This window comes from Tenebrio molitor, chromosome 1 (assembly GCF_963966145.1).
Source record: "Tenebrio molitor chromosome 1, icTenMoli1.1, whole genome shotgun sequence".
Lineage (NCBI taxonomy): Eukaryota > Metazoa > Arthropoda > Insecta > Coleoptera > Tenebrionidae > Tenebrio > Tenebrio molitor.
In genome coordinates, this window is record NC_091046.1 from 920,716 (window position 1) to 945,777 (window position 25,062).

At 40.7% G+C, this 25,062-nt stretch overlaps 1 protein-coding gene across 1 annotated transcript in view; it reads left to right on the forward strand.

The window, feature by feature from the left end:
* The window catches only part of LOC138140619 (ankyrin-2-like), a 61,608-nt gene that overhangs the window by 426 nt on the left and 36,120 nt on the right, over positions 1-25,062 (forward strand). The window contains exons 2-6 of the mRNA XM_069061672.1: positions 200-404; positions 2,228-2,387; positions 2,878-4,166; positions 9,532-12,213; positions 14,761-15,755. Of these exons, the coding sequence (XP_068917773.1) occupies positions 200-404; positions 2,228-2,387; positions 2,878-4,166; positions 9,532-12,213; positions 14,761-15,755 (5,331 nt within the window). The remainder of the gene's footprint in view (positions 1-199; positions 405-2,227; positions 2,388-2,877; positions 4,167-9,531; positions 12,214-14,760; positions 15,756-25,062) is intronic.

Below are 25,062 nucleotides of genomic sequence, written 5' to 3' on the forward strand. Positions count from 1 at the left end.
AAGTCACTCTTTCATTTCTCTTCATTGTTGTCTGCACTCTTTGACATTATTGTTTGTGTTGGTTATGTTTGCTGTCGAACCTTGCTTTGTCGCATCACCCTTTCCCGTTTCCCCTCGTGGAGGTAAGTGAGCTTGTGCATTTCTTACCGACGCTGCCAACCGAGTCCTACGAGATATTCGTCACGATTCTCAATCTTAGGCCCAGCCGATAGATCCAGAACTAACGGCCAAACTGCTCGGACACGGAGTCGCCGTCTCTCCGGTGGTCACCATCGAGCCCAGGAGGAGGAAGTTCCACAAGCCCATCATGCTGAGCATGCCGGCTCCGAGGGCCCACTCCCAAGGCATGATCAATCAGTATTCAGGAAACGCCCCCACTTTGCGCCTTCTCTGCTCTATAACAGGTAAAAATTTGCCTATTCTTTTTTTTTTTTGAACAACGAAATAACGAAATCGACGTGACTTTGCTGCAAAGCTGAGCTTACAAAGCTGGCTTCAAATTAATCTGTTTTGTTTTTCGTTTTGTAAATTCTCGTGAGAGCTCGGGGTCCGATCGGACCCGTCCCCTCATCAGTTCGTCGTTATTTTTGCGTTTTTTCGTTACATTCAAATCTGATGTCTTATCGTTGTGTTGTGCCCTATGTATTTTTTGTAAATTGTTTTGTCGTTAAGGGGTTGGCAAGCTTATGTTTTACGGTAGCTATGACGTAGGTAGCTGTAAGTAGACTAAAATTTTTATAGAACTAGGTCCTGTATTTGATTAGATTAGTCCTTATCGAGCATGTACAATAAATGCTTAGAAGTATAACGATCATCCTGTAACATGTCAGTATCCAGTATTTCGACAGGAAAGGAGCTCAAATTTGGAACACCGAAAGAAAACTAAGTCCGAGACGGCACAACCGCACGGGTTCTGAACCTGAGCGGTGGCAACGAAAAAATTCTTTCAAATTTTTGTCACAATCTTCCGGTTCCAAATCTGGGGGCCGCTCGACCTGTTTGTGGTTTTTGAAGTAGGTGCGGAGCGTAATTAGGTAAATTACCACCTCTCGGAGGTAACATCAGACACGATTCCCAACGATGTTGAAAAGTTTGCCAGCCTCGTAATTTTTCCAGCTGACGTCATTGTGACGTCGTCACAACCCAGTTCCCACATGATCCTAACGAGCGCCATAAGTCACGTTTGTCACAAATATACAGTGTGTATTCGTCATGATGACGTCACAGGTGTCAATCGAACAGTCAAACTAATGCGCTAATTGTTGATATTTCACGCGCGTGTCCAGGGGTGTTTCGGAAAAGATCTCTCAAAGGTAACTAACTATATTGTGGGCTGCCCCCCTTTTAGAATGTATATCTATATCTATTTTTTTACAAGTTTTTCATTTTCGTTTCTGTTTTATAAATCGAAACGTTTTTCGTTAGGAATGTGAACGAGGCGAGGGACGTGTACGATTTGGCAACGTTGCGATCGAAAAAATTTTCCTCCCGAAAATGGACCCGTTGGGAAATCGTGCTCATCCACGTCTTTAAAATTTAAGAACTTATCATTACGAATTTTTTCTTTTGCCTTTTAGTGGTTAATACTGTTTTATTTTTTCAAATTTTTATTTTGAAAAATTCACAAAAACACGAATCGCAATTCTCACCTTATATAGATTTGCTGCATTTCATTTATTTGGTTACTTTACGACCGACGATTTTTCTCTTTATTATTATGAAATTTTTCGTTTCAATGACCCTATACATTTGATGCGTCAGATCAGTCGTAGAAAAAAAAATATAAGTACATGCCATAACCTCAAAACACTGTCCGATAAGTTTTATTTGAACCGGAAGTTAGTTGCCACGCGACTGGTCTTTTCTGAAACCGTTCGTATGAATGCTTTGCTTTTTGCCGCTTCAAACCACTGCATTTGCTTCCACTTTGCCAAGACAATGGTCATATACCAACAAGTGCCTGAATGTTAAACGCTTCCTGCTATTATTATTATTATTATTGTTGTTGTATTTTGTCCTGACGATGGTCAAATAGCGCGGACGAAACGTCGGCTGATGCATGCCCCTAGTATGTCTTTGTTTATTTGCTCTTGTCATGAGAGGGGGAGACCGATTCGAACCGGTGGCGCCAAAAACTCGACGACCCATTGGGTCGGAGCTTTTGGCGCGGGGATTTCAAATGTGACCGACACTCGAAACGGGGTATAAGCTTGTCTTTGGTTTTAAGGGGGCACGACGAGGGCCCAGTGGGAGGACGTGACGGGGTCTACGCCACTGAATTTCGTCAACGACTGTGTTACCTTTACCACCACCGTTTCGGCGAGGTTCTGGCTGATGGACTGCAGGAACGTGGGGGATGCCACGAAAATGGCTACCGAACTGTATAAGTAAGGTCATTTAATTTAACCGATTCCCAAAGCCCAAAATATCATCACAAAAGTGAAAACATAACCTCACATTTTTAAAGTCTGAATTTTCACCTTTCAAGGTGCAGACTACTTTTACCGATCACGCTAAATGTTCTCAAACGTACAAAATCGATTGTGTTTTGCAAAAATATTCATAAAACGTACTGAAACTGTCACACGAAAAATTTGAGAAGTCGCAACCTTAGGTACAAGATAATGGCGTAGGTCACAAGTTCAAGTCTTTAAATTTTCATTTAGTTTAGTAAAAATTAATTAAAAACCATTTAAAATCCAGATAGGAGACGTTTTTAACAAGCTCTACTGCACAACATAACCTCACTATTTAAATTTCACATTTTCATTATCAAATCAATGGAATTTTGCAAAAATGAATGTAAAACGTGAAGAAGTTGCAACATAGTTCCAAATTGGAGTCAAAAACACAAAGTACAAATGCTGTTTCTTTTAGGGAGGCCATCCACGTCCCGTTCATGGCGAAATTCGTGGTGTTCGCGAAGCGCGTCGACCCCCTGGAGGCCCGTCTGCGCGTCTTCTGTATGACGGACGACAAAGAAGACAAGACCCTCGAACATCAGGAGCACTTCACCGAAGTGGCGAAGAGCCGCGACGTGGAGGTCCTCGAGGGCAAGCCCCAGTACATCGAGTTCGCCGGCAACCTGGTGCCGATCACCAAGAGCGGCGAACAGCTCCAGTTCTCGTTTAGGGCGTTCAGGGAGAACCGTCTCCCGTTCTCGGTGCGAGTGAAGGACCAACACGCCGAGGCCGTGAGTCGGTGCCTGTTCATGCGCGAACCCAAGCTGCCGAAGGGTGAGCCGCCCCAGCAGCCGATCTGCATACTGAACATCGTCCTGCCCGACGACATCGTCGTCGATACCATCTCCTTGACTGACACCGACTCGTTGAAGAAGCTCGAGAACTTCGACTACTACAGGCCGGATCCGCGACTGGCCGACATGAGCAACCTCCTGGGCGAGGATTGGGTGCCGCTGGCGGCGCAGCTGGGTCTCACCACGTCGGAGATCAACGTGATCAAGAGCGAGTACCCGGACAGCGTGGCCAAACAAGCGCAGTCGATGCTGAGGATGTGGCTGTCGCAGTCCGGGAACAAGGCCCAGACGAATACCCTCGAAAGTGCTCTTAGGAGGATAGGAAGGGAGGACATCATACCTCAGTGCCTAAACGTCGATTATCCGGCTCAAGCGATCAAGGAGATAGGAAAACAGAGACTGATCAAGAAGGGTCTAGAGGAGGCCCTCTACGAAAAAGATATAATCAGAGAGACGGAGGCCGTGGAGCCTTCAAACAAGGTCGAAGAGGAGAAAAAGAAGGAAAACTTCGACAAGTACTCGGCCGAAGAGAAAGTCGTCGAAGAAACATCAGAAGACGAGGATGAGGACTTTAACAGAACGGTGACGGAAAGACGACATCTGATCGAGGAACGACTTTCTGTCGATAGGACAGTTCCGGCGTCTTCGCAACGTGTCGAAATTGTCCAGGAGATCAGTTCTATCAAACGACAGAGCTTGGTGGAGAACAAAAGGGCGGAGGTCGAACAAATGGCCGCCGGTGAAGTCGTCGACGACGTAAAAACCACAGTAACATCGAAAGAGTCGACGATTTCGCCGCCGGTTGACGTTGTCAAAATGGTGGATGGAGACAGGAGGGATTCAGCGTTGCTGGAAGGTGTGACGCAACGATTCGAACAGAAGATGATCACGAAAATAGTCTCAACAGAAGGTAATGATAATAATAATAATAATTAAAATGTGGTGGTCCAACTACTATGAAAGCACTATTATCATTCGATGAGTGAAGTTAAGCAACGTCGGGTGCGGTCCGAATTTGAATGGGAGGCTACTGTCTAATTCGTATATTGTAATTGTAAACAATGAATACATTTTGACCTCCATGTTGTGTAAAAGGTGGGCTTATACAGGGTGTTAGCAAATGGTTGGGAATAAATTTCAGGGTGAATTCCTTGCGAAAAATGTGGCTTAAAACCTAAATAAAGTTTTTCGTTAAAATGAATAGATTTCTCAAAAAAAAAAAAAATGTAGTCCACTGTTGGAGAATTTCTCTAATTAGTTCATTTGCCTGCCTAAAATCGCATTAGTTTTTTTTTTTTTTTAATTCAACCACGTTTAAATTTTTTCTTTAAACCATTATTAAAAACTTTATTTAGGTTTTAAGCCACATTTTTCGTAAGGAATTCACCCTGAAATTTATTCCCAACCATTTACTAATACCCTGTATAAAATACAGGGTGATTTACGAGGAATAATGAGCCCGACGGAATAGAAAATGCAACCCACAATACATTGCAACAAAAAGCCGGACATCGAAGCGGTAAATGTCCGGGTTTTTCTCCTGATGAATTGCGGGTTGCATTTTCTATTCCGTCGGGCTCATTATTCCTCGTAAATCACCCTGTATATGATAATATAAAAAAATAGCGCTCTGAAAACAATCATTATTACTTGATAGAAATATCCGTAATGATACATAAATGCGGCCTCGATGCCGTGGTTTATAAAAATTTTTTCTGGTTATAAATCGATATTAAAATTTTTAGGAACTGGACCAAATAATTTTTTGAACAAATAAAGCCAATTTTTTCCAATACATCGATTGATATTTCATCTTTCCTTTTTGTTTTAATTTTTTTGCTCATAGACATTTTACTTCCGCCTTGACTACGATCAACGAATGTTTAATTTTTTTGTGTATTATTAAGTCGTAATTAAATAATAATTATTATTCTATTGTTAAGTATAATAAAGGAGGATTCACAAGAGGAGGCAGATCAAAGAAGAAAAGCCAGAATAAATTAAATCAGAAATCATTTTTTTAGTCTTTTTTTGTTATGTCTATGGTAGTCGTATCTAGGTCATGTACCATTTCACCGCGGTTTCCGTTTTCTTTAAACTTTAAAGTGAAAAACTGATACAAAAAGAGAGGGTGGTGGTGGTTTTTAGTTTATTGGTGATAACAGTGTTTTTAAATTCCGGGAACTGTGATTATCAAAAGAAAGGTGCCGGTGGTGTAAAAAAATGGGATGCCGGTGGGTTACTTAACCTCACATTTTTAAATTTATATTTATGTTTATATTCGATATACAATAAAATGTCCGCATTGTTTCTAATATAAAACAGACATCAATGGGTCTACTCAGCGAAAATGAGAGAAAATGCCGTTTTCCATTCTAAAATAAAACGGAAAAACAAAAATTTAGAGGGAAGCCTAGAAAATCAGGTTATTAAGCAGCGTCATTTGTTTCAATTGTTTTAAAAAATGTCGGACGTGAGGGCAAGTAACCAACATTTGTACGTAATATGCAATTTGCTTTTTATACGGGAATATCACGTGTAATATTATAATTATAAATCGGGTGTTTATTTAAATTTATCCTCAAGTAATAGTGTTCTGACTGCACCGCCACCGGTAAGAAAATTAATTTGCAATTTTCCATCCGAGAACTACTCATTATTGACAACAATTTATTTTTACAGATTTGGTTGTTTATGACTTGCTAATGATCACCCAAAATTTTCCTCGTTAGTTTTAACACAAGTCGTTAATCTTGCAGTTCTTGGATTTACGCAAACTATTTGTCGGACAGAGTTGTTAAATAATTTTAATTAAATGTCTTTTTGAATAAACTCCCTTTTAAAGGCACCTTTATTCATATTTTAAGGGACAAGGTCTGGCCGTGAAGAATCTCCATCGCAGTTCACTGTTGTCCACTCTTTAGGACTTTTTAGCTCGTGACCTCCGAAAAGACGAATTCAAAGAATTGATTTTTAAATAAAGTTTTACGAAAGTTTTTATAACAGCCTATTGCTATTTTCTAACATACTTTTTTTATTGGAAAACCTAGGCGAGAGACTCGTTTGTAGTTAATGCAGCACCAATCTACGCTGGAGCGGTAATGCCTTTTTAAAATTATTTATGTTTTTGGACCTAAATGTTACCGTTTTGTTTATTAAATTATTGGTCTCTTCTTGTATGGATTATTAAAAATAACATCCTGTTTTCATCCATTCCCATCAAATTTTGCATCTTTTCACAAAGTTACAAACACAAAAAAAAAACAACAGAAAATACCGGTTGACAGGTTCAGGTGGGAATGGTAAAATTTCCGAATCAAGTGATATCTTTCTACAGTGTGATCAACAATGACTGAGTCTGTTGGTAATGAAACAATTGAAAAATATTGGTGTTTTTTTGTCTCGTATTGACACTGACTTGATACGACATTAAAAAAAATAAGGTTATGTCGGTTATGTTTATGTTAAGTGTTACAAAAATGAACCTTTGATGGTAAATTTCAAATTTGCCTGTCCATATTGCAAAGCTGGCAACCGGAAATGCGTTTAGATTACTGTGGTACCAAAATCATTCAAATTCAGATTCAGTCATTCTTGATCACCCGGTATAAAGTAGTCACAAAGAAATACAGTTTTCGTGAAAAATATATGATTATATCCTTGGATGTCTCTTTCAAAATTTACAAAGTTTCAATGCTTTCAGATCCCAAATCTCCGAAAGTGTCGAAGACTCCACCACCCAGCCCAGCCGACTTCATTACCAGAGAACAGGCAGCCTCAATCCAAGGTAGGAACTTGCAATTTTCACACAGACACCTAGCTTGAATTTTAAAGCAGCGCTTTATAGTAGAAAGTGTGCGAGAAATATTCAATGTGGGTTTTTCGAACCTGATCAATCTACACGAATCGAACAAACCGAGCGAAGAATATTTCCTGCACAAAATGTGGCATATCAATCATGAAGAAAGTAATCGCATTACGACCCAACGAGGTCGGACAGAAAACTTATCAATGCTCCCTAATCCCGACTATCGTTGAACAGAGAAAAATCGAGAAAAGTCGCAACCAAGATTTATTCATTTTGTCATCGGACTATGATAAATGCAATTTTTTTCCGATTGAAATTAGACGCTCCAGTTGGCTAATTGAATTGTGACTGACTAGAACTAAAGTATCGATATCGCGATAGATCGATCGCCGTGACTATTTTTTGATCCTTGGATATCGTACGGTTTCTAAGCCGGTTTAAGTCATAAACCGTGTCTTTCCCTGGAATGTATCCAGTTCGTCGCGACCATTCGTGCCGTTTGTTTGTGATTTGCTAATTTCTTTTTCAGGCGGGGTGAGTACAATTTTTTCTTTTATACTATCTTTCGACGAACTAACATCACCGTCCCATTGATATGCCACATTAATATGGAGTTTGCAGTTGGTTAAACAAGTTTAGAATTTTTATGTTGGTAGCAGCAAAAAAGATTGTTATGCTTGTTTATTTTCTTATGAGATTGTAAACGATTTTTACAAGTGAATCGAAAAATGTGATTTATTGCCCCCATCCGACATCCGACTTTCCTTCGGTGCCGCACCCACCCCGTTGACGAAAACGTGACGATTTCCCAAAATCGTCACCTTTTCGTTCACACACACCAGATTAACTAACAAAAATTAATATATACATTACTGAATGTGCAACAATGCTTTGGTGCAACAAGCTTTTGCCTACTATACTAAACAGTGATTAAACAGAAATTAATTAACAAGTACAGCCTTGGACGATTAACGATTGGCCCCTTCTTCTTGACGAATATTGCAGAAAATAAATCATCTGTGTGGGCGTCAGTGTCAGTTTTGTTTCTTCGATCATGTTTGTTTTTTCTTTTACTCTATAATTTAATTTAAACGCTTTTAATATACACACACACGAGCTTCCGTGCCAAGCCTTTGTAAATAGCAGTCTCAGCTTTTTTCAGTTCAGTTTTTATTAACCTTGATTTAGCAATTATTGTAGTGAGTGTTCTTCACACTTCATGCCGCATGGCTTTTGGGTTACAAGGACCAAAAAAAAACCTCTACTAATTTGTAACAATATCTCTATGGTCGTGTCGATGTGTGAATCTTTCGAGAGTTCATTCCAAGAACAGATATTATTCAAGCATCAGTTCCTGCACTGGCACTTCTCTTTCACTGAAGACTGTTTCAGTAATATCTGTACCTGAATCATTTAGTTGTATTCGATACGAACTTTGATTTCCGTTTCTACCTTTTGTAGATAAATGTACATGCTCTTAGTTTTGTACAATACAGCTAAGTGTTACTTGTTTACCATTTCATACACACAACATCCATATTTTTTGTTGAAAAAAAGACATTAAACAATCGATCTTTTCAAAATACTCAATTTTTCGACACAACGACTGTTGTACTATCAAAAACGGAGTATTTTGAACTGAAGCGTTAAGAATCGTCCATAGACATCCTCCTTCTTCTGTCACGCAGTCCGTCCAACTTTCTCCTGTACGTTGGCTTGGTGAACCATAATGCAAACTCCATGATGATAGGGACTAAAAATGATTTTGTACATATTGTGCATGTTCACCTTTGCCACTTCTCGCAGCCGTTTCTGTTCAGTTCATGTTATTATTATTTTTTAAAATTTCGAGTCGATTCGGTGACGAGAAATGGTCAGGGTGAAGGAGATTGTGTCATTTGGGTCTTTTCGCGGCCTCGGGCTTCGTGTAGCAAAGGCTATACAAAGGTTAGTGATTTTGGTTAGTTTCGTTTCCTTTTCATTTGGGAGTTGTCCGGACCAATTAAGTACAAAGAGACTGTCGTCGGTTTTTATTTAATTTGTCCCCAGCTCCCTTTTGCTAGTTTGGGCATTTAAAACTTGTTATTATTACCATTGTTGGCATCTCTGCTTCCGGAATTATGCTGTTTATACTATCGAGAGATTCTTTTTTGATATTATGACGACCAAAGTAGAAAGCTTATGGAAATGCGGAATGCCTTAGCCGGCTTATATTATTACTCGAATTTTTAGCTGTCGTCTCCCGATCTCCTCCTCCCTCCTGCTCCCGAAACTAACACATCTTCTCCACCACTCATCTCATAATTTATTGTATGGGAGTTGAGGCAGTGCCTCTTGCCATGATTTATTTTCTGAAATAAATTACCAAAAAAATGTGACAAAATTTGTGAGAATCCTGTTGCACTTGGGACAGATTAAACACTGTTTTTCCACCGACAACCTCCTTTTATGTTATTCCTTGCGACAGCAGCATCGGCATCGCCTCAAGACGACGACGACTCGCTGGACACGGACGGCTTCCGCGAAGACCAATGCCTGTTGGAGACGCCAACTCCCGGCGAGGACACCTCGATCGAGGGCAAAGACTACTTATCCAATTATCGTGCCGGTGATATAGAACTCGAAGAAGTGACCCCATACGACGACATCCGTCAGTACCACCAACACCAAGCGCGATTGTTTTCCGGTGCGCGCAAACGTTTAGCCTCGACCGAAGACTTGGAAGTCGACGGTTCTAATCCTTCCATTGACAATAATTTGCCTTCCAACCGTGATATTGCTCGTGTAAGTTTAGAAAGTTATAGAATTATCGAATCCGATCCCGTATTGCGACCGGGCGAGTTGAAAATCCTCAAGGGATTTCACTCGCCCGAGGAGAAAGGTGCTAAAGACTCGAAGAGACCGGAAGACTGGGAACGCAAAGAGAGGAAGACTGTCGAGAGATTGCACGGAGGCGGCGGCAAGGGAAAGATCCCGCCGTCGGAGGAAGAATTTCGAATCAAATCGACCCCCGACAAGAAAATCGCGGTAGCCTATACGGAAACCGCTGACAAGTACACCAACGAGGAGTACTTGAATCATGTGAGCAGAAGCACCTCACCGTTGACACACAAGGAGATCGCTCCCACGCCAGAAACCACACCCAACCTACCCAAAACCTATCCCACTCCCACTTTGGAACTCGTGATCGGTCGAAAAGAAGTGCGAACGAAAGAGGCGTCTGCGACCGCAGAAAGTCGCCTCACGTTATACGGTACTAATGACGTTGAAATCTCGATAAAGTCGCAATCGCATATTTCAGTTACTACGAAGAGGAGAGACGAATCGGGAGTGGAGACCTCGGAAACTGTCGACGTCGGAGTCTCGAATACGACGGAGAAACGAGGAAGACCTGTCGAAAAATCCGATTATATCATACCTCCGCCTGCCCTAGAGACTGCACAGAAAAAACGCGAAGAAACTGTCAATTTTAGCGGCACTAAATTAGTCTATACATATGATAATTTGAGCGAGAAAGACGAATCCCACGCTGGCTCTCTAGCCACGGACGACAGCTTTTCGCACCACGTCACGGACACTGGAATCTCTCTGACGAGGGGTACCACGGAGACCATAACGAGTCCTGTGGCGAAGGCGCCTGACGTCTTGCACGGCCTACAAACCACAGGCTTCGTGTCGGACACGGCTGTGGATGTCGAATTGGAGGAGTTCGAATGCACTGACGCCGGTTTGAGTCCGATCCAAGCCGACGAGAGCCTTCCTCAAGAGCCTTATTTCGAGGAAGAGGTCCATTTCGTCGACGCCAATACTAGTCCCATCGAATTCCCGGAATCCGCATCCATGGCCTTGTCGCAAGTCGACACATCAGAAGCTGCCACACTAACCGATCAAATAGACACCAAAGACGCCTCCAACAGTCCGATCAAACCCGAAGAAAGTCCGCCTTCCATATCCGACAAACTTAAAGACGAAGACATATTGCAAAGTCGTCGAGGTTCCGGTGATGTCAAAGCGAAAGTAAAGTTGTTGGAACAAACGATAAAATCGCCGTCACATGTGATGAAACGGAAAAAAGAAGTTCTGGATTCGGAGGATGAGATCAGCAGTATGAAAGAGGAAGATTATCGCGGTTCGAACGAGACTTTGGCTCAAATCGACGACGACTATGACAAAACTGAAACCGTTTCAGAAGAGATCGACTACAAGACTAAACATACAGTTTCGACTCATACCAAGCAAGTCGGACGCAAAATAGCAGAGTTGCAAAAAATTTTCTCGGGATCTAGCGATTTGGACGATAGTGAGGAAGAGCAAAAACGTTCTCCTCACAAAACTGTGAAAATTAAAGAAAAACGAGAGGTCATCGTGAAAGAAGAGAAGCCTAAAATTGAAACCCCTCCGGTGGTGGACGGGGAACTTGTCCCTAATGGTCTCGATACTTCTGATAAATCGGATGAAATCGAGATAAAATCCGTGAAAGACAAACGAGCCTTGTTTGAAGAATTAATATCGAAATCTCAGGAAGGCACGCCGAAGAAAACTGTCGTACAGCAGGAACGAGTTTATACGGAAAAGGAACTGAGCGAATGCATTCTAAAAATCGAGGAACAAGTAATAGTCGAGCCCAAAATAAGTCCGAGGAGAAGATCTGTTACGAAACTTGCAGAACCTTTAGAAGAAGAAAAGCCGTCAACGGTGCCGGTTTGCGAACCTCCTTGTGAAAAAGTAATTGTAGAGCACAAAACACCGTCACCGCTCGCTCAAGAATCTGAATCGAAAATTTCGACAGTAGAACCACAAGTAGAACATGAATCTAAAATGGCTGTGGAGATGGCGAAAATTTTTAAAGAACACACTGGTATCGTTGAAAGTATAAGCGGTCAAAGTTTGGAAGTGTGCGAAGAGCCTTGCGTTAGTGTTTCTGTGTGTAAAGTTAAGCCACAAACTCAAGAAAGTGTGCAGCTTGATAGTCGCATTATCAAAGAAGCTCTAGTTTCTAACGTTAAGTTGTTGACAACTATTGCTTTGCCTCCACAAGTGTTGGAGACGGAAACGGTTAAACTGGACGAGGTTATGTCTCAAGTTGATATCACCGAGGAACTGGAAAAGGAAATTTTGCAGCAACGGATGAAGGAGGAAATGGAATTGAGTAAAAGATCTCTCCAGTTGGATACCAGGGAAAAATCTCCAATAATTAGTGAAAGACAAGTTCAGAAGCTAATGTCTGAAGTTCTAGAGGCGACTATTCAAATTCGAGCTGAAGTCAAAGAGCTAAAACCGGATTTAACACCAACGCCTGAAGGACAATTGATATCGATTGTAAGTTCCACGTCGGCCGATCATATCAGAGATCTGGAGCAAATTGACGAAGAAGTTCCGAAAGATGATGTTACGAAGGCATTGCCTATTATGACCAATAGTTTTGTTGGTGAAAACGATATCGACTACTTACATGATGAAGGAGAAGAATACTTTTCTGAAGATGGAAAGGATGAAAGTTCTGATACTCGTCACGTTGAAGTATTGTCACCAATAAAGGAAAGAAAGGTATTTGCCAAGGTTCGTACTGAGTTTCCAATCAGAGATGACATTACTGCGGACGAAGATGTTTTCACCGCTAAAAAACGAATAATTAAAGAGGCATTGATTACACAAAAATTTTTAGAAACTTCAGAATCAGCACTATTGGAAAAAATTAAATCGAAAGAAAGGAGTGAATTAAAAGAGAAATTAATAACTGAAGCGATCTTCCAGGACGGAGATGAAGAACTAACCGATGAAGAGTACTATATAGCATCTAAATTACAATTTATGTCAAAAACATCCGATAAGGATGATCTTAAACTAGAGGACAAAGTGCCTGGTTCAGCTGAACTAGATGACAAGGAAAAAATCTGTAAAAAGAAAGATGTTCAACTCGATGAAAGTTCAATTATTTCTCAAGACAAAACATTTGAAATTTCTACTGAAATCAAAACTAAAGACGATGAAAACATAGAAAAGGATAAATATTTTGCAAAGAAAATTGTCGTGAAAGAGACGGAAATCATTACCAAAGGTAAAACCACGATTTCTCACATAGGTACCAGAATCGAACCTCGGGTCAAAGATTTTGGAGCAAAAGATAAATCATTTCAAAAGGAAACGGAAGAAGATGAGTCAATAAAAGTTGAAATAGAAAAATCGACAGTAAGGAAAATTTTTGACGAGGAGAAAGACAAAGACACCACACTTAAAGACAAATCTCCGATTACAGAAATTCCAGCGGAAATAAAACTCGAAGTGGAAGAAATTGTCGCAAAAGAGAAAACACCTGTAAAAGAAGTAGAGAAGAAAAGGACACCAGAAGCGGAAATTTCCGTTAAGGAGAAAAAAGTGTCGATTCCTAAAGACAAATCGTCCACTCCCGAAATTCCAACAGAAATAAAACTCAAAGCGGAAGAAATTGTCGTGAAAGAGAAAACAGTAAAGGTAGTAGAGAAGGAAAAGACACTGGAAGCGGAAATTTCCGCTAAGGAGGAAAAAGTGCTGACTTCTAAAGACAAATCTCCCACTCCCGAAATTCCAACAGAGATAAAACTCAAAACGGAAGAAATTGTCGTGAAAGAGAAAACAGTAAAAGAAGTAGAGAAGGAAAAGACACCGGAAGCGGAAATTTCCGATAAGGAGGAAAAAGTGCCGATTCCCAAAGACAAATCGCCCACTCCCGAAATTCCAACGGAAATTAAACTCAAAACTGAAGAAATTGTCGTGAAAGAGAAAACACCTGAAAAAGAAGTAAAGGGAAAATCTCCAGAAGCGGAAATTTCCGATAAGGAGGAAAAAGCGCCGACCCCCAAAGATAAATCTCCCACTCCCGAAATTGCAACAGGAATAAAACTCAAAGCCGAAGAAATTGTCGTCAAAGAGGAAACAGTAAAGGAGGTAGAGAAGGAAAAGATACCGGTAGCGGAAATTTCCGATAAGGAGGAAAAAGTGCCGACTCCCAAAGACAAATCTCCCACTCCAGAAATTCCAACGGAAATTAAACTCAAAGCGGAAGAAATTGTCGCGAAAGAGAAAACACCTGAAAAAGAAGTAAAGGAAAAATCTCCAGAAGCGGAAATTTCCGATAAGGAGGAAAAAGCGCCGACTCCCAAAGATAAATCTCCTACTCCAGACATTCCAACGGAAATTAAACGCAAAACTGAAGAAATTGTCGTAAAAGAGAAAACAATAAAGGAAGTAGAGAAGGAAAAGACACCGGAAGCGGACATTTCCGATAAGGAGGAAAAAGTGCCGACTCCCAAAGACAAATCTCCCACTCCCGAAATTGCAACAGGAATAAAACTCAAAGCGGAAGAAATTGTCGTGAAAGAGAAAACAGTAAAGGTAGTAGTGAAGGAAAAGACACCGGAAGCGGAAATTTCCGATAAGGAGGAAAAAGTGCCGACTCCCAAAGACAAATCTCCTACTCCCAAAATTCCAACGGAAATTAAACTCAAAACTGAACAAATTGTCGTAGAAGAGAAAACAATAAAGGAAGTAGAGAAGGAAAAGACACCGGAAGCGGAAATTTCCGATAAGGAGGAAAAAGTGCCGACTCCCAAAGACAAATCGCCCACTCCCGAAATTCCAAGGGAAATTAAACTCAAAACTGAAGAAATTGTCGTAAAAGAGAAAACACCTGAAAAAGAAGTAAAGGGAAAATCTCCAGAAGCGGAAATTTCCGATAAGGAGGAAAAAGCGCCGACTCCCAAAGATAAATCTCCTACTCCAGACATTCCAACGGAAATTAAACGCAAAACTGAAGAAATTGTCGTAAAAGAGAAAACAATAAAGGAAGTAGAGAAGGAAAAGACACCGGAAGCGGACATTTCCGATAAGGAGGAAAAAGTGCCGACTCCCAAAGACAAATCTCCCACTCCCGAAATTGCAACAGGAATAAAACTCAAAGCGGAAGAAATTGTCGTGAAAGAGAAAACAGTAAAGGTAGTAGTGAAGGAAAAGACACCGGAAGCGGAAATTTCCGATAAGGAGGAAAAAGTGCCGACTCCCAAAGACAAATCTCCTACTCCCAAAATTCCAACGGAAATTAAACTCAAAACTGAACAAATTGTCGTAGAAGAGAAAACAATAAAGGAAGTAGAGAAGGAAAAGACACCGGAAGCGGAAATTTCCGATAACGAGGAAAAAGTGCCGACTCCCAAAGACAAATCTCCTACTACCGAAATTCCAACAGACGTAAAACTCAAAGCGGAAGAAATTGTCGTGAAAGAGAAAACAATAGTGGAAGCGGAAATTTCCGTTACGGGGGAAAAAATTCCGACTCCCAAAGACAAATCTCCCACTCCCGAAATTCCAACAGAAGTAAAACTCAAAGCCGAAGAAATTGTCGTGAAAGAGGAAACAGTAAAGGAGGTAGAGAAGAAAAAGACACCGGAAGCGGAAATTTCCGATAAGGAGGAAAAAGTGCCGACTCCCAAAGACAAATCTCCCACTCCCGAAATTCCAACAGAAATAAAACTCAAAGCGGAAGAAATTGTCGTGAAAGAGAAAGCAGTAAAGGAAGTAGAGAAGGAAAAGACACCGGAAGCGGAAATTTCCGATAAGGAGGAAAAAGTGCCGACTGCCAAAGACAAATCTCCTACTACCGAAATTCCAACAGACGTAAAACTCAAAGCGGAAGAAATTGTCGTGAAAGAGAAAACAGTAGTGGAAGCGGAAATTTCCGATAAGGAGGAAAAAGTGCCGACTCCCAAAGACAAACCTCCCACTCCCGAAATTCCAACAGAAATAAAACTCAAAGCGGAAGAAATTGTCGCGAAAGAGAAAACACCTGAAAAAGAAGTAAAGGAAAAATCTCCGGAAGCGGAAATTTCCGATAAGGAGGAAAAAGTGCCGACTCCCAAAGACAAATCTCCTACTCCCGAAATTCCAACGGAAATTAAACTCAAAACTGAAGAAATTGTCGTAAAAGAGAAAACAATAAAGGAAGTAGAGAAGGAAAAGACACCGGATGCGGAAATTTCCGATAAGGAGGAAAAAGTGCCGACTCCCAAAGACAAATCTCCCATTCCCGAAATTCCAACGGAAATTAAACTCAAAACTGAAGAAATTGTCCTAAAAGAGAAAACAATAAAGGAAGTAGAGAAGGAAAAGACACCGGAAGCGAAAATTTCCGATAAGGAGGAAAAAGTGCCGACTCCCAAAGACAAACCTCCCACTCCCGAAATTCCAACGGAAATTAAACTCAAAACTGATGAAATTGTCGCGAAAGAGAAAACGCCTGAAAAGGAAGTAAAGGAAAAGACACCGGAAGCGGAAATTTCCGATAAGGAGGAAAAAGTGCCGACTCCCAAAGACAAACCTCCCATTCCCGAAATTCCAACGGAAATTAAACTCAAAGCGGAAGAAATTGTCGCGAAAGAGAAAACACCTGAAAAAGAAGTAAAGGAAAAATCTCCAGAAACGGAAATTTCCGATAAGGAGGAAAAAGTGCCGACTCCCAAAGACAAATCTCCCACTCCCGAAATTCCAACAGAAATAAAACTCAAAGCGGAAGAAATTGTCGTGAAAGAGAAAACAGTAAAGGAAATAGAGAAGGAAAAGACACCGGAAGCGGAAATTTCCGATAAGGAGAAAAAAGTGCCGACCCCCAAAGACAAATCTCCCACTCCCGAAATTCCAACGGAAATTAAACACAAAACTGACGAAATTGTCGTAAAAGAGAAAACAATAAAGGAAGTAGAGAAGGAAAAGACACCGGAAGGGGAAATTTCCGATAAGGAGGAAAAAGTGCCGACTCCCAAAGACAAATCTCCTACTCCCGAAATTCCAACGGAAATTAAACACAAAACTGAAGAAATTGTCGTAAAAGAGAAAACAATAAAGGAAGTAGAGAAGGAAAAGACACCGGAAGCGGAAATTTCCGATAAGGTGGAAAAAGTGCCGACTCCCAAAGACAAATCTCCTACTCCAGAAATTCCAACGGAAATTAAACTCAAAACTGAAGAAATTGTCGTAAAAGAGAAAACAATAAAGGAAGTACAGAAGGAAAAGACACCGGAAGCGGAAATTTCCGATAAGGAGGAAAAAGTGCCGACTCCCAAAGACAAAGCTCCCATTCCCGAAATTCCAACGGAAATTAAACTCAAAGCGGAAGAAATTGTCGCGAAAGAGAAAACAATAAAGGAAGTAGAGAAGGAAAAGACACCGGAAGGGGAAATTTCCGATAAGGAGGAAAAAGTGCCGACTCCCAAAGACAAACCTCCTACTCCCGAAATTCCAACGGAAATTAAACTCAAAGCGGAAGAAATTGTCGCGAAAGAGAAAACACCTGAAAAAGAAGTAAAGGAAAAATCTCCGGAAGCGGAAATTTCCGATAAGGAGGAAAAAGTGACGACTCCCAAAGACAAATCTCCTACTCCCGAAATTCCAACGGAAATTAAACTCAAAACTGAAGAAATTGTCGTAAAAGAGAAAACAATAAAGGAAGTAGAGAAGGAAAAGACACCAGATGCGGAAATTTCCGATAAGGAGGAAAAAGTGCCGTCTCCCAAAGACAAATCTCCTACTCCCGAAATTCCAACGGAAATTAAACTCAAAACTGAAGAAATTGTCGTAAAAGAGAAAACAATAAAGGAAGTACAGAAGGAAAAGACACCGGAAGCGGAAATTTCCGATAAGGAGGAAAAAGTGCCGACTCCCAAAGACAAAGCTCCCATTCCCGAAATTCCAACGGAAATTAAACTCAAAGCGGAAGAAATTGTCGCGAAAGAGAAAACAATAAAGGAAGTAGAGAAGGAAAAGACACCGGAAGGGGAAATTTCCGATAAGGAGGAAAAAGTGCCGACTCCCAAAGACAAACCTCCTACTCCCGAAATTCCAACGGAAATTAAACTCAAAGCGGAAGAAATTGTCGCGAAAGAGAAAACACCTGAAAAAGAAGTAAAGGAAAAATCTCCGGAAGCGGAAATTTCCGATAAGGAGGAAAAAGTGACGACTCCCAAAGACAAATCTCCTACTCCCGAAATTCCAACGGAAATTAAACTCAAAACTGAAGAAATTGTCGTAAAAGAGAAAACAATAAAGGAAGTAGAGGCGGAAAAGACACCAGATGCGGAAATTTCCGATAAGGAGGAAAAAGTGCCGTCTCCCAAAGACAAATCTCCTACTCCCGAAATTCCAACGGAAATTAAACTCAAAACTGAAGAAATTGTCGTAAAAGAGAAAACAATAAAGGAAGTAGAGAAGGAAAAGACACCGGAAGCGGAAATTTCCGATAAGGAGGAAAAAGTGCCGACTCCCAAAGACAAATCTCCTACTCCCGAAATTCCAACGGAAATTAAACTCAAAACTGAAGAAATTGTCGTAAAAGAGAAAACAATAAAGGAAGTAGAGAAGGAAAAGACACCAGATGCGGAAATTTCCGATAAGGAGGAAAAAGTGCCGTCTCCCAAAGACAAATCTCCTACTCCCGAAATTCCAACGGAAATTAAACTCAAAACTGAAGAAATTGTCGTAAAAGAGAAAACAATAAAGGAAGTAGAGAAGGAAAAGACACCGGAAGCGGAAATTTCCGATAAGGAGGAAAAAGTGCCGACTCCCAAAGACAAATCTCCTACTCCCGAAATTCCAACGGAAATTAAACTCAAAACTGAAGAAATTGTCGTAAAAGAGAAAACAATAAAGGAAGTAGAGAAGGAAAAGACACCAGATGCGGAAATTTCCGATAAGGAGGAAAAAGTGCCGTCTCCCAAAGACAAATCTCCTACTCCCGAAATTCCAACAGAAATAAAACTTAAAGCGGAAGAAATTGTCGTGAAAGAGAAAACAGTAAAGGAAATCGAGAAGGAAAAGACACCGGAAGCGGAAATTTCCGATAAGGAGGAAAAATTGCCGACTCCCAAAGACAAATCTCCTACTCCCGAAATTCCAACGGAAATTAAACTCAAAACTGAAGAAATTGTCGTAAAAGAGAAAACAATAAAGGAAGTAGAGAAGGAAAAGACACCGGAAGCGGAAATTTCCGATAAGGAGGAAAAAGTGCCGACTCCCGAAGACAAACCTCCTACTCCCGAAATTCCAACGGAAATTAAACTCAAAACTGAAGAAATTGTCGTAAAAGAGAAAACAATAAAGGAAGTAGAGAAGGAAAAGACACCGGAAGCGGAAATTTCCGATAAGGAGGAAAAAGTGCCGACTCCCAAAGACAAATCTCCTACTCCCGAAATTCCAACGGAAATTAAACACAAAACTGAAGAAATTGTCGTAAAAGAGAAAACAATAAAGGAAGTAGAGAAGGAAAAGACACCAGATGCGGAAATTTCCGATAAGGAGGAAAAAGTGCCGTCTCCCCAAGACAAATCTCCTACTCCCGAAATTCCAACAGAAATAAAACTTAAAGCGGAAGAAATTGTCGTGAAAGAGAAAACAGTAAAGGAAATCGAGAAGGAAAAGACACCGGAAGCGGAAATTTCCGATAAGGAGGAAAAATTGCCGACTCCCAAAGACAAATCTCCTACTCCCGAAATTCCAACGGAAATTAAACTCAAAGCGGAAGAAATTGTCGCGAAAGAGAAAACAATAAAGGAAGTAGAGAAGGAAAAGACACCGGAAGGGGAAATTTCCGATAAGGAGGAAAAAGTGCCGACTCCCAAAGACAAACCTCCTACTCCCGAAATTCCAACGGAAATTAAACTCAAAGCGGAAGAAATTGTCGCGAAAGAGAAAACACCTGAAAAAGAAGTAACGGAAAAATCTCCGGAAGCGGAAATTTCCGATAAGGAGGAAAAAGTGCCGACTCCCAAAGACAAATCTCCCACTCCCGAAATTCCAACAGAAATAAAACTCAAAGCGGAAGAAATTGTCGTGAAAGAGAAAACAGTAAAGGAAATAGAGAAGGAAAAGACACCGGAAGCGGAAATTTCCGATAAGGAGGAAAAAGTGCCGACCCCCAAAGACAAATCTCCTACTCCCGAAATTCCAACGGAAATTAAACTCAAAACTGAAGAAATTGTCGTAAAAGAGAAAACAATAAAGGAAGTAGAGAAGGAAAAGACACCGGATGCGGAAATTTCCGATAAGGAGGAAAAAGTGCCGACTCCCAAAGACAAATCTCCCATTCCCGAAATTCCAACGGAAATTAAACTCAAAACTGAAGAAATTGTCCTAAAAGAGAAAACAATAAAGGAAGTAGAGAAGGAAAAGACACCGGAAGCGAAAATTTCCGATAAGGAGGAAAAAGTGCCGACTCCCAAAGACAAACCTCCCACTCCCGAAATTCCAACGGAAATTAAACTCAAAACTGATGAAATTGTCGCGAAAGAGAAAACGCCTGAAAAGGAAGTAAAGGAAAAGACACCGGAAGCGGAAATTTCCGATAAGGAGGAAAAAGTGCCGACTCCCAAAGACAAACCTCCCATTCCCGAAATTCCAACGGAAATTAAACTCAAAGCGGAAGAAATTGTCGCGAAAGAGAAAACACCTGAAAAAGAAGTAAAGGAAAAATCTCCAGAAACGGAAATTTCCGATAAGGAGGAAAAAGTGCCGACTCCCAAAGACAAATCTCCCACTCCCGAAATTCCAACAGAAATAAAACTCAAAGCGGAAGAAATTGTCGTGAAAGAGAAAACAGTAAAGGAAATAGAGAAGGAAAAGACACCGGAAGCGGAAATTTCCGATAAGGAGAAAAAAGTGCCGACCCCCAAAGACAAATCTCCCACTCCCGAAATTCCAACGGAAATTAAACACAAAACTGACGAAATTGTCGTAAAAGAGAAAACAATAAAGGAAGTAGAGAAGGAAAAGACACCGGAAGGGGAAATTTCCGATAAGGAGGAAAAAGTGCCGACTCCCAAAGACAAATCTCCTACTCCCGAAATTCCAACGGAAATTAAACACAAAACTGAAGAAATTGTCGTAAAAGAGAAAACAATAAAGGAAGTAGAGAAGGAAAAGACACCGGAAGCGGAAATTTCCGATAAGGTGGAAAAAGTGCCGACTCCCAAAGACAAATCTCCTACTCCAGAAATTCCAACGGAAATTAAACTCAAAACTGAAGAAATTGTCGTAAAAGAGAAAACAATAAAGGAAGTACAGAAGGAAAAGACACCGGAAGCGGAAATTTCCGATAAGGAGGAAAAAGTGCCGACTCCCAAAGACAAAGCTCCCATTCCCGAAATTCCAACGGAAATTAAACTCAAAGCGGAAGAAATTGTCGCGAAAGAGAAAACAATAAAGGAAGTAGAGAAGGAAAAGACACCGGAAGGGGAAATTTCCGATAAGGAGGAAAAAGTGCCGACTCCCAAAGACAAACCTCCTACTCCCGAAATTCCAACGGAAATTAAACTCAAAGCGGAAGAAATTGTCGCGAAAGAGAAAACACCTGAAAAAGAAGTAAAGGAAAAATCTCCGGAAGCGGAAATTTCCGATAAGGAGGAAAAAGTGACGACTCCCAAAGACAAATCTCCTACTCCCGAAATTCCAACGGAAATTAAACTCAAAACTGAAGAAATTGTCGTAAAAGAGAAAACAATAAAGGAAGTAGAGGCGGAAAAGACACCAGATGCGGAAATTTCCGATAAGGAGGAAAAAGTGCCGTCTCCCAAAGACAAATCTCCTACTCCCGAAATTCCAACGGAAATTAAACTCAAAACTGAAGAAATTGTCGTAAAAGAGAAAACAATAAAGGAAGTAGAGAAGGAAAAGACACCGGAAGCGGAAATTTCCGATAAGGAGGAAAAAGTGCCGACTCCCAAAGACAAATCTCCTACTCCCGAAATTCCAACGGAAATTAAACTCAAAACTGAAGAAATTGTCGTAAAAGAGAAAACAATAAAGGAAGTAGAGAAGGAAAAGACACCAGATGCGGAAATTTCCGATAAGGAGGAAAAAGTGCCGTCTCCCAAAGACAAATCTCCTACTCCCGAAATTCCAACGGAAATTAAACTCAAAACTGAAGAAATTGTCGTAAAAGAGAAAACAATAAAGGAAGTAGAGAAGGAAAAGACACCGGAAGCGGAAATTTCCGATAAGGAGGAAAAAGTGCCGACTCCCAAAGACAAATCTCCTACTCCCGAAATTCCAACGGAAATTAAACTCAAAACTGAAGAAATTGTCGTAAAAGAGAAAACAATAAAGGAAGTAGAGAAGGAAAAGACACCAGATGCGGAAATTTCCGATAAGGAGGAAAAAGTGCCGTCTCCCAAAGACAAATCTCCTACTCCCGAAATTCCAACAGAAATAAAACTTAAAGCGGAAGAAATTGTCGTGAAAGAGAAAACAGTAAAGGAAATCGAGAAGGAAAAGACACCGGAAGCGGAAATTTCCGATAAGGAGGAAAAATTGCCGACTCCCAAAGACAAATCTCCTACTCCCGAAATTCCAACGGAAATTAAACTCAAAACTGAAGAAATTGTCGTAAAAGAGAAAACAATAAAGGAAGTAGAGAAGGAAAAGACACCGGAAGCGGAAATTTCCGATAAGGAGGAAAAAGTGCCGACTCCCGAAGACAAACCTCCTACTCCCGAAATTCCAACGGAAATTAAACTCAAAACTGAAGAAATTGTCGTAAAAGAGAAAACAATAAAGGAAGTAGAGAAGGAAAAGACACCGGAAGCGGAAATTTCCGATAAGGAGGAAAAAGTGCCGACTCCCAAAGACAAATCTCCTACTCCCGAAATTCCAACGGAAATTAAACACAAAACTGAAGAAATTGTCGTAAAAGAGAAAACAATAAAGGAAGTAGAGAAGGAAAAGACACCAGATGCGGAAATTTCCGATAAGGAGGAAAAAGTGCCGTCTCCCCAAGACAAATCTCCTACTCCCGAAATTCCAACAGAAATAAAACTTAAAGCGGAAGAAATTGTCGTGAAAGAGAAAACAGTAAAGGAAATCGAGAAGGAAAAGACACCGGAAGCGGAAATTTCCGATAAGGAGGAAAAATTGCCGACTCCCAAAGACAAATCTCCTACTCCCGAAATTCCAACGGAAATTAAACTCAAAGCGGAAGAAATTGTCGCGAAAGAGAAAACAATAAAGGAAGTAGAGAAGGAAAAGACACCGGAAGGGGAAATTTCCGATAAGGAGGAAAAAGTGCCGACTCCCAAAGACAAACCTCCTACTCCCGAAATTCCAACGGAAATTAAACTCAAAGCGGAAGAAATTGTCGCGAAAGAGAAAACACCTGAAAAAGAAATAACGGAAAAATCTCCGGAAGCGGAAATTTCCGATAAGGAGGAAAAAGTGCCGACTCCCAAAGACAAATCTCCCACTCCCGAAATTCCAACAGAAATAAAACTCAAAGCGGAAGAAATTGTCGTGAAAGAGAAAACAGTAAAGGAAATAGAGAAGGAAAAGACACCGGAAGCGGAAATTTCCGATAAGGAGGAAAAAGTGCCGACCCCCAAAGACAAATCTCCTACTCCCGAAATTCCAACGGAAATTAAACTCAAAACTGAAGAAATTGTCGTAAAAGAGAAAACAATAAAGGAAGTGGAGAAGGAAAAGACACCGGATGCGGAAATTTCCGATAAGGAGGAAAAAGTGCCGTCTCCCAAAGACAAATCTCCTACTCCCGAAATTCCAACAGAAATAAAACTCAAAACTGAAGAAATTGTCGTAGAAGAGAAAACAATAAAGGAAGTAGAGAAGGAAAAGACACCGGAAGCGGAAATTTCCGATAAGGAGGAAAAAGTGCCTACTCCCAAAGACAAACCTCCTACTTCCGAAATTCCAACGGAAATTAAACTCAAAGCGGAAGAAATTGTCGCGAAAGAGAAAACACCTGAAAAAGAAGTAAAGGAAAAATCTCCGGAAGCGGAAATTTCCGATAAGGAGGAAAAAGTGACGACTCCCAAAGACAAATCTCCTACTCCCGAAATTCCAACGGAAATTAAACTCAAAACTGAAGAAATTGTCGTAAAAGAGAAAACAATAAAGGAAGTAGAGAAGGAAAAGACACCAGATGCGGAAATTTCCGATAAGGAGGAAAAAGTGCCGTCTCCCAAAGACAAATCTCCTACTCCCGAAATTCCAACGGAAATTAAACTCAAAACTGAAGAAATTGTCGTAAAAGAGAAAACAATAAAGGAAGTAGAGAAGGAAAAGACACCGGAAGCGGAAATTTCCGATAAGGAGGAAAAAGTGCCGACTCCCAAAGACAAATCTCCCACTCCCGAAATTCCAACAGAAATAAAACTCAAAGCGGAAGAAATTGTCGTGAAAGAGAAAACAGTAAAGGAAATACAGAGGGAAAAGACACCGGAAGCGGAAATTTCCGATAAGGAGGAAAAAGTGCCGACCCCCAAAGACAAATCTCCTACTCCCGAAATTCCAACGGAAATTAAACTCAAAACTGAAGAAATTGTCGTAAAAGAGAAAACAATAAAGGAAGTAGAGAAGGAAAAGACACCGGATGCGGAAATTTCCGATAAGGAGGAAAAAGTGCCGTCTCCCAAAGACAAATCTCCTACTCCCGAAATTCCAACAGAAATAAAACTCAAAACTGAAGAAATTGTCGTAGAAGAGAAAACAATAAAGGAAGTAGAGAAGGAAAAGACACCGGAAGCGGAAATTTCCGATAAGGAGGAAAAAGTGCCTACTCCCAAAGACAAACCTCCCACTCCCGAAATTCCAACGGAAATTAAACTCAAAACTGATGAAATTGTCGCGAAAGAGAAAACGCCTGAAAAGGAAGTAAAGGAAAAGACACCGGAAGCGGAAATTTCCGATAAGGAGGAAAAAGTGCCGACTCCCAAAGACAAATCTCCCATTCCCGAAATTCCAACGGAAATTAAACTCAAAGCGGAAGAAATTGTCGCGAAAGAGAAAACACCTGAAAAAGAAGTAAAGGAAAAATCTCCAGAAACGGAAATTTCCGATAAGGAGGAAAAAGTGCCGACTCCCAAAGACAAATCTCCCACTCCCGAAATTCCAACAGAAATAAAACTCAAAGCGGAAGAAATTGTCGTGAAAGAGAAAACAGTAAAGGAAATAGAGAAGGAAAAGACACCGG